The sequence below is a fragment of the Hydra vulgaris genome, chromosome 13, assembly GCF_038396675.1.
Source record: "Hydra vulgaris chromosome 13, alternate assembly HydraT2T_AEP".
NCBI classification, from domain to species: Eukaryota; Metazoa; Cnidaria; class Hydrozoa; order Anthoathecata; family Hydridae; genus Hydra; species Hydra vulgaris.
Window position 1 is genome coordinate 21,753,394 of NC_088932.1, and position 15,374 is coordinate 21,768,767.

Genomic DNA, 15,374 nt, shown 5'->3' on the forward strand with positions numbered 1-15,374 from the left:
ATCATATAACAGTAAAACAAATTATTAAAAACTACATATAATGTTATCTTAAATTTGTTATTTTACATATTATAACATAACAATTATATATAGTACATAGTACATACCAATACTAAATAACTTTAAAAATAATTATCTTATCATAATAATATATTTATTACATGATTCGGTAAGACTAAGTTAAAACCAGTGAATTGCCTGTGAAAAACTAATATGGGCTACTCGTCAAAACTTATATGAAAGTCTTAAAAAACCTGTTGTTCTATTTTACTAAATTATAAAAGTTTCAGACCTTCAAAAAAAAAAAGTTAACTAAAATATATATATATATATATATATATATATATATATATATATATATATATATATATATATATATATATATATATATATATATATATATATATATATATATATGGGCAATTCCATGGCAGAAAATGAAAAAGTAGTCAAATTTCATTCTGTTTTTGTCTAATGATGTAAACACATAAAAGTTTATCTAAATTATATCTTCAGTGCTAAAATTAATTCATTAAGGTCATTTTTATGCTTCCCAAAGTTACGGTTTTACTCAATGGTTGTTCATAAAAAAAGTATCATTGTAAAATGTTATTTTACCCATAAATTTATTTTTATTATCCGAATTAATTTATCCAAAATAGCTAAAAATTTAATTTACAGTTTAAATAGGCAAATATTTGATAAAGTTGTTGTGCGTGTAATGTAAGCTAAAAATGGAATTGCCCATATATGTATATATATATATATATGCACACACACACATGTACTATTATATTATCATCAATATTTTATTTCATTTACCTGAAATTCTCGTAAAATGGTGGGAATGCTTGATTCATTAGCTAAATTGGTTAATATTTCAAGCTAAAAAAAACTTATATTTATAACTTTAGAGGTAAAAATGGAAAAAAAAACTATTTTTCAAAATGATAAAAAAATAAAAATAGAAAACAAAAAAAACTCCAATAAGATTTTACCTTTAACTTTTTTATATGTGTAGGATCACTTGTGTGTACAAAAAAAGACTTTAAATGTTGATCAAATAAACCCTAAAGAAAGTATAAACAACTTAACTTTTTGTCCACTTTTTTTTTAAATGTTAACATCCAATCAATTTTTCAAAAACAAATAAAAGCCTTTGTTTGACCTCTTCTCAAATACTCAGCACCCAACTGGAATCTTAAGGAAATATGATATATAAGTTTTTGAAAAAGTTGAACATTACTAAGCTAGAAACTTTCAGGTTAAAAAAATAATCCAGTGCTTCTAAATTGTCTACTGATTTATACTAGTCAAATGGTGTACATTCAGGTCAAAAACAATAATAAAGGAGGTCAGGAATTAATCTGCATACTTAAGAAATCCTTTTTGTTTTGAAAAGGAACTAATAAAAGAATGCTTTCCATTAAAAGAAAACTTTATTCCTGACAGAATATCAACTATATAGAATCGTCATCCTCCATCCATCATACTCTCTACATTGATTTTTATGTCTAAAAAACGTTTAGATGAATACATTGGAAATATAAAGTTACTGGGTAATACCTAATAATATTAAAAATTTTATCTTATTATTATTGGTACGAAAACTTTATAGAAAAAATAATATGCTAAAAATGACAAGGAAAATTATTTACAAAGAAATTAAAGTTAATACTTTGGGTATATCAAAAATTATGTTCAATGTAAACACAACAATAAAAAAGTTGCACTTATTTCCTTTAAATTTCTTTCAATATTTTTAACATATTAGTATGCAGTATATTTTTTAATATTGGTAACAGTATCGGGAAAAAATTTGCCTTCAACACAGCTTCATCTAAGATAATTTTAAAAGATTTATTATTTACTTATTGTTTACAATAAACCTGTTTTAGTTAAACTTTTAAATTGTTTTATCAACAATGTTTCATTTTTGATTGAGTATTTTTTATAAGTTTTTGAAACTATTTTTAAAATTTACTTTTTAAACTTGGATTTTCATTCCAAATAACTTTTCAGAAAATGTGTAAATACTTGGGAAGTCGCTTGATATCTACAATTGGGAATTGTTTGTGTAACAGACTAGATAGAGGCTATTTATATAGAGTGTCTTCCTAAACATAAGCAACCAAATGAAAAATTCTATTTTTTTAACTTCAATTGCAGCATACAGTATTTTTCTAAAATAAACTCTTTAAACAGAATCAAACTGTTAAAAATACATATAAAGAAAAGAGATGAACATAATAACTACCTGATATGAATAAACGTGTTGTTTTGCATGTAATGCTATTTTAATGTAAAAATGTGGTCGTTCAAAACATTAGAAACTTTTTATAACTACTAAAAAAAAATTAATTGCATATTCTTTAATTTTTAGGATCATGGCACATCTTTTCAACATAGACTCTATGAGTTTATCATACTTTTCTTTTGTAATTCCTTCAATAGCTTTATACAGCTAATGTTTTTGAAGAATTCTTTGTATGCAAACACCTTTTTCAGACGCTTAAAGTTTCAGTTTTTGAATAATCTCATTAGCCCATGTTTTAATGATATTTAACGACCATGGATACTAAACTTCTTCTTTTTTTTTCTTTTTTTACATGTTTACTGTTTTTGTTTTTACAAAACAAAAAAAAAGTAAAAAAAGGTTTTTATTTTTAAATATACTTAAAAAATAAGGACCATTTTTGCTATGTACTTTTCTCTTTAAAAAATAATATATTATGTAAATTACTAAAAATCAAAAAAAAATCCTGAAATATCAAGCAAATTTCACACTGTCAATTTTTTTTAACATTGATTAGTTAAAGTTATTGTTTTCTTCAGTTAAAAGATTTTTACAAATTACAAATTTTTTGTAAATTTATTTAAAAATAATGAATAACCAATTGTCAAAGAAAGAAAAAAGTTTAAAAATAATCAAAACATAGCTAAAAAAAATTTGTATTTAAAAAAAAAAAGGCATTTCACCTTTTTTTTCATGTTTAACAACCATGTTATGCATGGTCTTTCACTCTCATGTTCTGTTTCTTAAATAAGCCATGCTGCTGGTCTCATCAGCAAGAACACAAGTCATGGGCAAATTTTTGTCCTCACCTAATTTATTGCCTATTATTTTGACAAATTGATCAACACTAGCCGGTGATGTGAATGTGGCTTATTTGCTAATTAATTGAATGTGTAAATCTCATTATCACCAAAGTCTCAAATAAGTTCAACAATATCATTTAAGTTTTCATGGACTGTCGAGTTTTTTTTAATTACAAGGTAAACACTTTTAAAGAACTTTCTAATGACATTTCATTTGCACTGTGAATTCTATCTGTGCTTCTGTATTGCAAGCTGCCATCAAGCATCTGTTTGTATACAGTTCTTTTTGTTGAAAGTATTTATTTGACCTGTAAGCAATTTTCAGTGGTGCCCTGGTGTCTTTTTGACTTGTTATGAACCAATAATGTCCTTTTAAATATTCAGAATACTTAGCACCTTTTGCTCTCCACGCTTCCCAGATATCCTCATTTTCTTTGCAAATACTATATAACCATCTTTGATCTTTTAAAGAAGAATTAGCGCGTAGAAATTTCTCACTTTTGTTGAGATTGGTAACACATCATGTACATATGCCCATCTATTAACGATTTGTTGTTATTAGGGATAACGCTTTCGATGTATTCACTTCTGATAATAGTTTTACTGTTGTTTTTATTTTAGGAATCTGCTGATCTACCTCTTTATGAATTTGCTCTAGAGTTCATTTAAGAGCAAATGCTTCAAAAATTCATGTTTGACCATACTTTTCATTGTTACTTTTATTTTACAAAGATATATAAGTGGAAGAACTAATGTAGTGGCTTCTACCAGCAGTCTTTGGACAACCCATATTACAAAAGTATATATAAGTATATATAACATTACAAAAGTATATATAAGTATATATAATATTACAAAAGTATATATAAGTATATATATATAAATAACTATGACATTAACTTGTGCAATCATAGAACTATAGCACAGCAAGGTAATCAGTTAATTCAAAAAATTGAAAAAAAAAGACTTTTTTTCAAACTGCTGTTTCACAAGCATTTTTTAGCACAATTATTATAATGTTATTAAGTTTTGAAAAATTTAAAATAATTTATATTTATTATTTAACACCTTTTATTTACATTTTTACTGAAGTTTTACTGTTATTTAAAATGGGAAAGTTTAAAGTTTATAAAGTTTAGAAATAAAGTTTTTATCTTTTTATTCAGTTATTCTTTTAAAAACTTCCCAAATTATGTAATTTTGTAAAACTGTTTGTTTTACTGGTTAAAAAACGAAACTATTTCATTCAGGATATGCTAAAAAAATTATGAAAAAAATGTTGTAAAAATAAAAATAAAAATCGAACAACTTATTTCAAACAGCTATAACTGTTCCATTATATTCTGTTATATTTTATTTTAAAAGATAAATAATTAGTATGTTAAAAAGCAGGCAAAATATGCATGTGTTGCAAAAGAATTTAACATAATAGCCCGGGTTTTGAGTACTCTTTGGAAATTTGTAAAGTTATACAATAAGAACTGTTAGATAACAAAGACACTTTCGAATATCTCATTTATAATCAACAGACTGCTAATCAATTTTTATAGCATAAATTGAGTGTCTGATATAAAGTTATCAAGTTATTCAGGTTATCAAGTTATTTAAATTTTCAAGTTAAAAAGTAAAGTTTCAGTAAAGAAAACAACATCATCCGGTAACAGAGCTACACTAGCAACATATCTGAGTTGGGGTAAAGATGAAGTTTGTGGAAAGGAAACAATCGTGGAAAATGGAACAATATTTGTTGTAAAATTATGGTGTAAGGTCTATATTCAGTATAAAAAAGAATTGCTTGGCAAGCTAAAAGGTCAAGGAAAGAGTTCAGCATTGGCATTTATAGGTGGCACTACGAATGTAAAGCATTGGTTTTATTTGGTACAATGGCTTGATCCAAACCAATGGGGATTAGAGAACGAATCAAAACAAATTAAAGAACTTTATGCCCATTTAAGGACATTTTGGATAAAGCAGGACTTTTAATTACAAATTATTTAAAAGAATTCAAAAAATTTAAAAACTTTGTAAAGGTAAATTACCTCGGTAAACCAGCCCGCCATATATGGAGCCATACTTTAAAAAGTCAAAGGACCAAGTTCCCAAATTTATGCAATATATTATCTGGGTTGAACTCACCAGTGGAATGAGCATTTAGTCTTCTGACATTAATTATGTCAGACTAAAGACTCAGAACCAACCACAAAACACTTAACGCTATCTTGGCCATTAAAATCAATGATCCAAATTTTACTGATAATGATAGGAAAAATGTAATCAAATGGGTTACTTAAATATTTTTACAAAAACAGTGAACAGCTATTTTTAATCCAATAAGTCAAGATGCTACAATAGTAAATGACAAAAAAGATGACATTGATTAAAATAGTTTAACCAGTGAAAGGGAAACACCAGAATTGAGTGAAAGTGAAGAAACGCAGTTTCTTCACTTTCACTCTTAGAGATATAACGGTTAAACTTTTAAATTTTAATTTAATTTACAAAGCACAAGAAAAATGAATCAACTAAAGAAGCGCAATAAAAAATATTATTATTAAATTCATTATTTTAATAAGTATATCAATACTCAAATAGATTATGCAAAATTGCTAAGTTCGTTGGGAAATTTTTTAAACAAATGTCAAGATGCTTGAACAAAGAAACATAATGGTTGCAAAGGTTGATTTTCTGCCATTTTTTGCGTTGCTTGCAAATTATTGGCTTGACAATATCTAGAATAAACTCAACAAAAATCGGATTACACAACAATAGAACAAAATCAGAATAAAAAAAGATTAAAAGAATAAAGTCTGAATAAAAATGGAGAAACAAAACCAAAACAAAAACATAATAACAAAAACTCGCTAAGTAGAGCACACTAATAACTCTGAGCAAAAGATAAAAACTGCAGTGTAACTTTGAAAAACTATTATCTCAACTTAACAAGTATCCAACTATTCAAAGTTTAATTAGTCTTTTTCAAAATTTAAAAAGTCTTTTAAAATGATTTGTAACCTTCCTACTTGTTAATAAGTGATTGTAGAAACTTTTATGTACGATAACATTTTCATTCACAAAGAAGAAGAGAAATGAATGAACTTTTATAATAATATATTTAAGATCATTCGTTTTTTTTAAAACAACTATAAGATGTATAACAGTTTTTTATATATTGTTGTTTTATGAGAATGATTGATTATATTTTAACATTTGAATATTATTTTTTATTTAATGTTTAATTAATTACTAAATTATTAAATAAAAACAAAATATAAAAAATTACTTAAAAAAAAACATGAGGTTTTTTTTTGCAAGTTGTTTTTCTGTCTTTTTATCGCTAATAAAACATTTATTATTATAATTAAAATTTTTACTATATATTGGCATAAAGAATCAACAAAATAAAATTTCAGAATAAAAAAAATTTTATCAAAATATAATAATTTCAATTTTTTAAAAAAGCTCGTGAACTATCTAGGCAGGGGCCCGCATAGCACGTGAAGACAGGTTTATATGGGCTATTTATAGCTCATGCATTCATTTATTCCTGCCAAACCCTGTATATATATGTGTGTATATATATATATATATATATATATATATATATATATATATATATATACATATATGTGCACACACTGCTGAGCAAAAAAAGTGAACAGTAAAAAGTGTTATATTTAAATAAACAGAAAAATTGATACATTTAAATAATTTTTGAGCAGATATATAAACAAAATTATTATTTAGTACGTCTTCCGTTATTTTAATTTACCAATTTTTTATCTGAGTTCAGAAAAAAATCAAGATTTATCTGACCATAAGACTTTTGTCTAGTCTGTACTTTTATTAGTGTTTACCACAACACTAATAAAACACTAACACAATCTAACATCTAACACAACACTAACTAATTATAGTAAAAGAAACCACATGTGAACTTTTGTTTTTCAGAAAAGTTTTTTAAGAAACTTGTTAAATACTTTAAGAAACTTAAATTTTACCACATTTGTTACATTTGTTATATGTTATATGCTACACATCTGCTGTTATGTTATGTATGTTATGTATGTATACATGCTAATTAGATATAGATATATTATGCATATACATATTTTAATACTACCTTTCTTTGAAGAGAGAGTGTTACAATATTGCTCAGAACAACAGTTTGAACTTCTCTACACATAGATAAAACTCATAAATTTAATAAATCCATATTGTAAATTATATTTAATTCATTACTAAAAATATTTTAATTCATTACTAAAAATATTTTAGTTAGACAAATGAAAAATAATTTTTAACCTGTGACTTCGAAGCAACCTAATCATTGCTTTAACAACCACTCCAACCTCAGACGATGGTGCAATATGGTGGTATAATTTTGCTACTGCCATAATTACCTGTTTAAAAAAAACAATAATTAAAGAAATTAAAACAAATTACCTCAATTATATTTTTAAAAATTTGAAATCACTCACCGCTGAATTTCTACTAAGTAATAATGGTTGACATGATTTCAATAACAATCGATGATCAGGATCCATAGAAAAATTTTTTGAAGTATTGTTTTCATCTTCTGAGTCACTCTTTTCAGATTCTGATGGATAAAATTTTTGATCTGTACCTGACTCCTTTAAATTAAATTATATATATAACTATATATATAAATATATATATATATATATATAAATATATATATAAATATATATATAAATACATATATATATATATATATATATATATATATATATATATATATATATATATATATATATATATATATATATATATATATATATCTGTGTGTGTATATACATATCACAGTATTTTTATCTAAAGGTCTAATTAAGTGGTCCCAAATTCGAAATCAGGAAATGTTTCAGCTCTTTAGGTTTTTAGTTTTTTTAAAACCATAAACCCTGTTTTTATCACAGAACTCAATAGTATTCAATAAAAAAAAATTTATGCATTGACTTTAAAATGATAAAAAAATCTCATTTTAAAATTATAGTTTTTTATAACTAAAAATTATGATTTAAACTTTAATATTTGAATTCAAATTAATAGATCATCAGATAAAACTAGAAAAATAAAACATACAGTACAATGTAATATTAAAAATTAACTGCAAACCACAAGTCTAAACTGCATTTAACCAGTGATCAAATATTTTAAAAAAACTTGCAACTATTTTTATATCTTATTTAAATCTTATTCAAAAACTTATAGAAAACAAAACAAAAAAACTATACTTAAACATATTTTAAATATATATTTTTATTGTTATTTTTATTATTAATTAACTAATGTCTAATTTAAAACATTTAAATTTTAAATGAATAATTCTTCAAAGTTTTCCCCAAACAAAAACCAGATTATAATGTTTGGCACAATGCACAAACACATTAATACTTGAATTAATTGGTGCCTAAAAAATAACAAGTTAACGTATCTAACTATTGAATGTCGTTATTTTTGTCGAAAATTTGATGTATTGTTTTTCATTAATTTTTGTAGTGTGATATATGGACCCTTATACAATTTTTAACTAAAAATTTGATGAGCAGAAATATCTCCAGATATCGCAATTTGTGATCACTTAATTTTGTAATTATTAACTTATTATGTAATTGTGTTTTTTTTTTGACAGCCAAATTTTTTTAATTTCTTTTATTTTTTATCTTAATAGTTCTTTATGAATTTTACACAAAAACATATAATATATAAAAAATAACTTAATGCTTAAAAAGTAACGAATTCTTATTTCTTTTATAACAATAATTTTAAATAAAGTCAATGGATTTTAAAAATGGAAATGCAAACAACTTACATTTGAATTACCAGCTGATGTTAATAGTTTAAAATAATTCTCACACAAACAACATTTTATTCAATTAGAAAAAAGGAAGTTGGATAACATCCGAGTAATTTAATAAAAAAAAAAATTTTTTATATATTAAAAGAATTATGATAAAACATTTTTAAAATTTTGAATAAATAATAATAAAAAAAATAGTTTGTGAAACGCTCCTATAACAATTATCTATGATACATTAAACAAAGTTTTAACTAAAAATGTATTTTCAAATATATTTCAAATAAAAATATGCTTTGCGTGATTACTTAATTCATAGAAAATAATGTGTAAACGCATAGTTGATACTTTTAAACCTATTTAAATTTATTTATTTGTTGCAATGATTTTAAAAACGGCAAGAAAAGCTATGAGAAAAATAATGGCGTTAAAAATTTCACATATTATATCTAATAAAATCATTTTAAAAACTGCTAATGTTAATTACTTAATAATAATATTATTAACACTTGTGTGCAAATGCTATTTAATTAATACTTAGAAGACAATCGTTTCATAAAACAATATAAAAATAATATAAAAGTTACTTATGTTATACAAAACCAAATTTTTACTAAATATCTATAAACATTTTTAAAATCCTATTATAGGAAAAAATCCCACAACTTGTGTAGTTAATAATTTTAAATTTATCTAATATGCAGCAAGTGAAAACAGCATAAGAAAATAATAAGGATTTAAAAAATCGAAAAACTAAGTGACCAAGTACAGTTTAAAGAAAATATGTTCTTAGTTAGGTAGAGCAATTATTATAATTTATTATATTATTATTAAAAAAACATAATATTTTTAATAAATTAACAATAAAGTAAGATCTATTAAAATAAAAATAATCTAAAATAAGTGAAATAAAAGAATTAAATAGATAGAATTTAAATCTTATGAACTGACTTTTTTTCAACTGCTCAACCATGACTGGCAAGAATTCATTTTGGAAGTTCAAAAAAGCAGTTTTAGTCATTTAAGGCAGTTTTTGACCATTGACTGGCCATTCTTTTTCATGCTGTATATTTTACAAATACAAAGAGTTACTACTTTTTCCTCTTTTACAGTATTTCCTCGCATACAGCAATTTTGGATTATGTTAGATATAAGCGCTATTTACTAATGAAAAAAATTCAAATAAAATTAAAAACTAAGAAAACTTAATCTCTAATAAGCTAATTATTTTACCAAAATATTTAGTCACAGAAAAAGAAATTGTTTATAGTTAAAAACAAATGTTTATTTTTGTATACGAAGTTATTAAACGAAACTTAAAAAAAACTAAAAAGAAGTATATATAATAAAAACTTTTATTTATCATCTTGCAAACACAAGAATAGAATACAATATACAACTTTTGTTTGCAAAGAAAATTTACTTAAATATCTATTAAGAAATAAAAAATAAACTAATTTAAAAGAAAAAAAAGTTAAATTTTATTTTATATCACCTTTATTTTATATTATGATTATTTTTTTTTTTCTTTTTCGGAATTGTATTGTATTGATTTTTTGGCTTGAAAAACGCTTATAGCAAATATCACAAATATATAATTTAATTCTGATAAAAAAAAATTTAATTTAAAACTAATTTAATAAAAATACATAATTTTATTTTGATTAAAAAAGTATATATAATTTAATTTTGATTAAAAAATATATAATATTATTCTGTTAATAAAATATATAATTTTAATAAAATTAAAGTTAATTGTTGGCTTAAACTAAACTGTCAAACTTACTTAAAAATATTACTAAATATTGTTCGATATTTAAATTTTACTTATTCTTGAAAAAAAATTAGCTCATTTCTACAGCAATTATTTTTTTGATTTTTATTTTTTAAATAAAAATTAGATTCCTTATAAACGTGTTCCAAGATTGCATCAAAAATTTGTACAAAATGTATGTTAAACTTTTTTTTATAACACAGGTTAAAGTGCAGCAATTATTATTTGATTAATGATATATACAGCCATACAATTTTAATAAATAATGTTATAAATAAATTTAATTAATTAGATAATTTTTTTATTTGTTACTTGCTAATTTTTTTAAAATAAAAAATCATTTTTAGTTGCAAAGCCGCAATTAGAAATTTAAGAAATAATAATTTTAAAAAATTTGACATGTTTTAGTTCATTTATACAAATGTCAAGAAAATAAAGAAATTTGTTTAAATCAAACATTAATTTTAATATTACAAAATATAATATTAAAATTAATTAATAAAAAAAAAATTGAAAAAAAATTACATTCCATAATAGCATTTCTACATTTATTGCAGTAATTTAAAAACCTTTTTAAAAAATGTCTTCAATAATTAAAAAAAAAAAATTTATGATGTCAAATTCACATTAGGCCAATGCGTTAAGCATTTTTTATTTCAAATAAGGCCTTATATATATATACATATACATATACATATACATACATAAATATATATATATATATATATATATATATATATACATATACATATATATATATATAAATATATATATATATACATATATAAATTATTAAAAACACTAATCTATTTTTAGCTAACATCATTACTGTGTTTCACCATCAGAAGGTTTATCAGGAAGATTATTCCTTATGAACCTACTGATGGTGAAACACAGCGTTGAAGTAATCAAAAATTAGGTAAGTGTTTTTACTAATTTATTGCTCTGTTCCTTTAGAACATTGAGCACTCTATTTGTAGAATACACTAACATAATTTACAATTTATATATATATGTATATATATTTATATATATATATATATATATATATATATATATATATATATATATATATATATATATATATATATATATATATATATATATATATATATGTATACATATATATATATATACATATATATATACATATATATATACATTCATATATATATATATATACACACACACACACATATATATACACACACACACATATATATACACTCACATATATATATACACACACATATATATATGTGTGTGTATATATATATATATATGTATATATACATATATATATATATATATATATATATATATATATATATATATATATATATATATATATATATATATATATATGTATATATATATATATATATATATATATATATATATAATATGTATATATATATATATATATATATATATATATATATATATATATATATATATGTATATATATATATGAATATATATATATGAATATATATATATATATATATATATATATATATATATATATATATATATATATATATATATATATATATATATATATATATGGACACTAGATATAATTAAAATTAAGTAGTGATACTGATATAAAGGAAACTCCATTTTTAGACTATAGATTTCTCACTAAATTATTGTTTCACTAAATATTATTTTAATGAACCTAATAAAACGTGATTAGCATCACTCGCCAGTAATACATTATAACTACATTTTATTATTTGTCACAGCCAACATTATTGCAATAAAATGATTCTTACAACAGATATAGAAGAATAAAGAAAAAAATACTCAAAATTTATAAAAGACAATGACATGAACAGAAAAATACAAGTAGCATATATAAAATAACAAAAGTATTGCTCATAATCATTAAACGTAAAAAAATAACCAGTAATATTTATTAAAAAAATGTCAAAAAGAAAGCAATATTGATGATAAAATAAAAAAAAAGAATGTTTATGAAAACTTCATAGTGCTAACAATAATAGGCAGAATTAGTGACATTAAAATAAAATAAACACCATAGTAACAAAAGGTCATTGCAATATGATTTATACCATACATATAAAATATCATTTCTTAAAACCCGTCAATTAAACCAACTCTGCATTAATTAAAGTGGGAAAATCCTCTGTTTATTCAATAAAGTTGGATATAAAAATTAATTTATCTACAATACATACAGTTTGGTACTTTAAAAAAGAGTATTATCATACTATTAATCATACCAATCATAATCATGTTTTACAGCAATGATGATTTTATAAGAGCATTTTTTTATTCGCTTTACAAAGAAAAATTATATACCATGTTTTTGTTTGGATCCAAGAACTGTGATCGAGCATATCTAACTAACATATTTATCACTGCAACCTGACCCCATTCATCTATGTCAATTAACATGTTGCATAGCTTGCGAAAGTTTTTGTGAATTAGATCAATTTTTTCAGGACAAACTAGTTCAAATGCAATAACTGTACTTCCAGCAACAAGCTAAAAAAAAAACTTGTAATGATTCCATTTTCCTTGCAATGAAGAATAATTTTAGATTGTAATAAATTAAATTTATATTTTATTTTATTTTCACTTATTTGTAGGTATTATAATTTTTTAATACAATATATAATAAAATCCTTACTTATCAATAACATTTTATAAATATTTTAAAAAGAGTGTAAATTAAATTTAAAAAACTATTTTTCAGTTACCTCTAATATGGATTTAAAGCATATTTATGTGTCCTTAATATGCATGAAATGATTTTTGATACAAAAATTAAACAAAAATGTTTTATCAACCTACCGTAGTTTTATCCTGAAGTAGCTTTTCAATAATTTCAACCAAAACATCTTTTTGCTCTGGATCCATACTAAAAATAAAAGAAAATGCAAAAGTAAATTTAACCAATTAAAGGTGTTTATTAACTGAACTCAATTTTTCTTTTTAAAGTTCATAATAATAACTGAACTCTTTCTTTTTTTAAGTTAGTTATAACTATTTCAATCTACTATTCAGAACATTAGCTGTTTTTTAAAACAAAATTACTCTCAACATAGCTGCAATGAACCACTATTAAATTGGGAGTTATTATAAACAAATAAATTTATTAACAACCAAGGAAAAATTTTATCAAAATGTCAACGAATTATTATTTTTTTTTTTTTTATTCACCTCCTCAAGGCCGATAAAGCCACTACAGATGAGGAGGCTACTTAATAGTGGTTATAACCCTCTCTCAACTCTATAACTCCGAAACACAAACCTTGACGAACAAGGCCGCTGCGCGGAGAAACAAGTTGAGCGCGGTACTACCATATTATATATTTTTAGTTATAGTTACATATAGGGCATTTCCAAAAAAATCATTTGCAGAAATACGTATATGTTTTGTTTATTATTTTCATAAAAATAAAACTGGCGATCTCCAATTTGATCTCATTTAATTCTAATCTATATAAGTATTTTATAAACAGAGAATGGCATTCATAATGTTAATTAAGTAATGTTATTAAAGAATACATTAGGTTGAAGCAGAATCACACACAGAACAGAAAAACGCAAATTTTAGTCACTAAATAAATAGACTTTAATTCCTCGAAAAAATATAAGTTTCTGCCTTACATTTTTTTTTTTAAATAACATTTAGATATTAGTAAAGATTTCCAGAGAGTTACAGGATTGCACTATGCATCATAGAGCCACAGTAATAGTTAAATGCAGTTCAAAAATGATCACGCACGGAAGTCACACACGAAAAATGAAAATTTGTTGATTTTAAATATTTATGAAAATAAATTGCTTGTGAGTATTTTAGGTGAACAATTGTATTTTTACAACTCATATTAATTATATTTAAATAAAGAAAAATAAAAAAATTACGCAGAGAAATGGAAATGCCCTGCAGTAAATGAGTTTGGTTGGAGTTAAAATTCACAAGCCACTGCAAGCTCCAAGCTGTTATAAAAGAGTGATCAGATTTAAATAAGTTGCTTCTTTTAAATTATCAAAGAGTTTTTTTCAAGACAAGAGTATAAAAATAAGTCGTCAACAAATAGAGTCATTTCAGATGTAAGGTTGTCAGGAAAATTATCAATGTAGATAAGAAACAAAACAGGAACAAGAATAAAACCTTGCTGTACTCCAGAAGTTACTGGAAATAGAGAAGAGTTTTTTCCTTTAAGAATAACTTCAATACTGCAGTTAGAAAGTAATGATTTGATTATATCAAAAACTTTCCTAAATACACAGCATAAAGTGAGCTTATGGAGAACACCACCATGCTGAACTTTATCAAAAGCTCTAGATATGTCAAGAGCAATAGCCTTTAATCCGTTGCTTTCATTTAATGCACAATAGAACCTTTTTGTTATAGCAGTTGACAAGTATAAGTCAGCCATAGAACAAAAAGACCCAAATCCATATTGATTGCCAGAAAGTAAGTTATTAGACTCAAGGTGAGGTATTAGAAATTTGTTGATTTAAGACTAATATTCCTTGATAATAATAAAGAAAAGACTGATGGGTCAATAGTTAGAGAGGTCAGAGTGTTCTACAGAGTTTTTAAAAATCAGAACCACAGACCAATTTCCATTTTGCATATTACTATATTATTTAAGATAAAGATAATTGTTCAGTGGCTTATCTTGAAGGAATGTGGTAAAAAAG

General features: G+C 23.2%; 1 protein-coding gene across 2 annotated transcripts in view; it reads right to left on the reverse strand.

Moving 5' to 3' along the window:
* LOC100207002 (AP-3 complex subunit beta-1) overlaps window positions 1–15,374 on the reverse strand; it is a 66,262-nt gene that overhangs the window by 40,702 nt on the left and 10,186 nt on the right. For both annotated transcript variants that reach the window (XM_065816985.1, XM_065816984.1), the window contains exons 6-12: window positions 13,512–13,578; window positions 13,017–13,202; window positions 7,578–7,730; window positions 7,402–7,499; window positions 7,220–7,274; window positions 999–1,070; window positions 823–885 (exon numbers count right to left, since the gene is read on the reverse strand). In XM_065816985.1, the coding sequence (XP_065673057.1) occupies window positions 823–885; window positions 999–1,070; window positions 7,220–7,274; window positions 7,402–7,499; window positions 7,578–7,730; window positions 13,017–13,202; window positions 13,512–13,578 (694 nt within the window). The remainder of the gene's footprint in view (window positions 1–822; window positions 886–998; window positions 1,071–7,219; window positions 7,275–7,401; window positions 7,500–7,577; window positions 7,731–13,016; window positions 13,203–13,511; window positions 13,579–15,374) is intronic.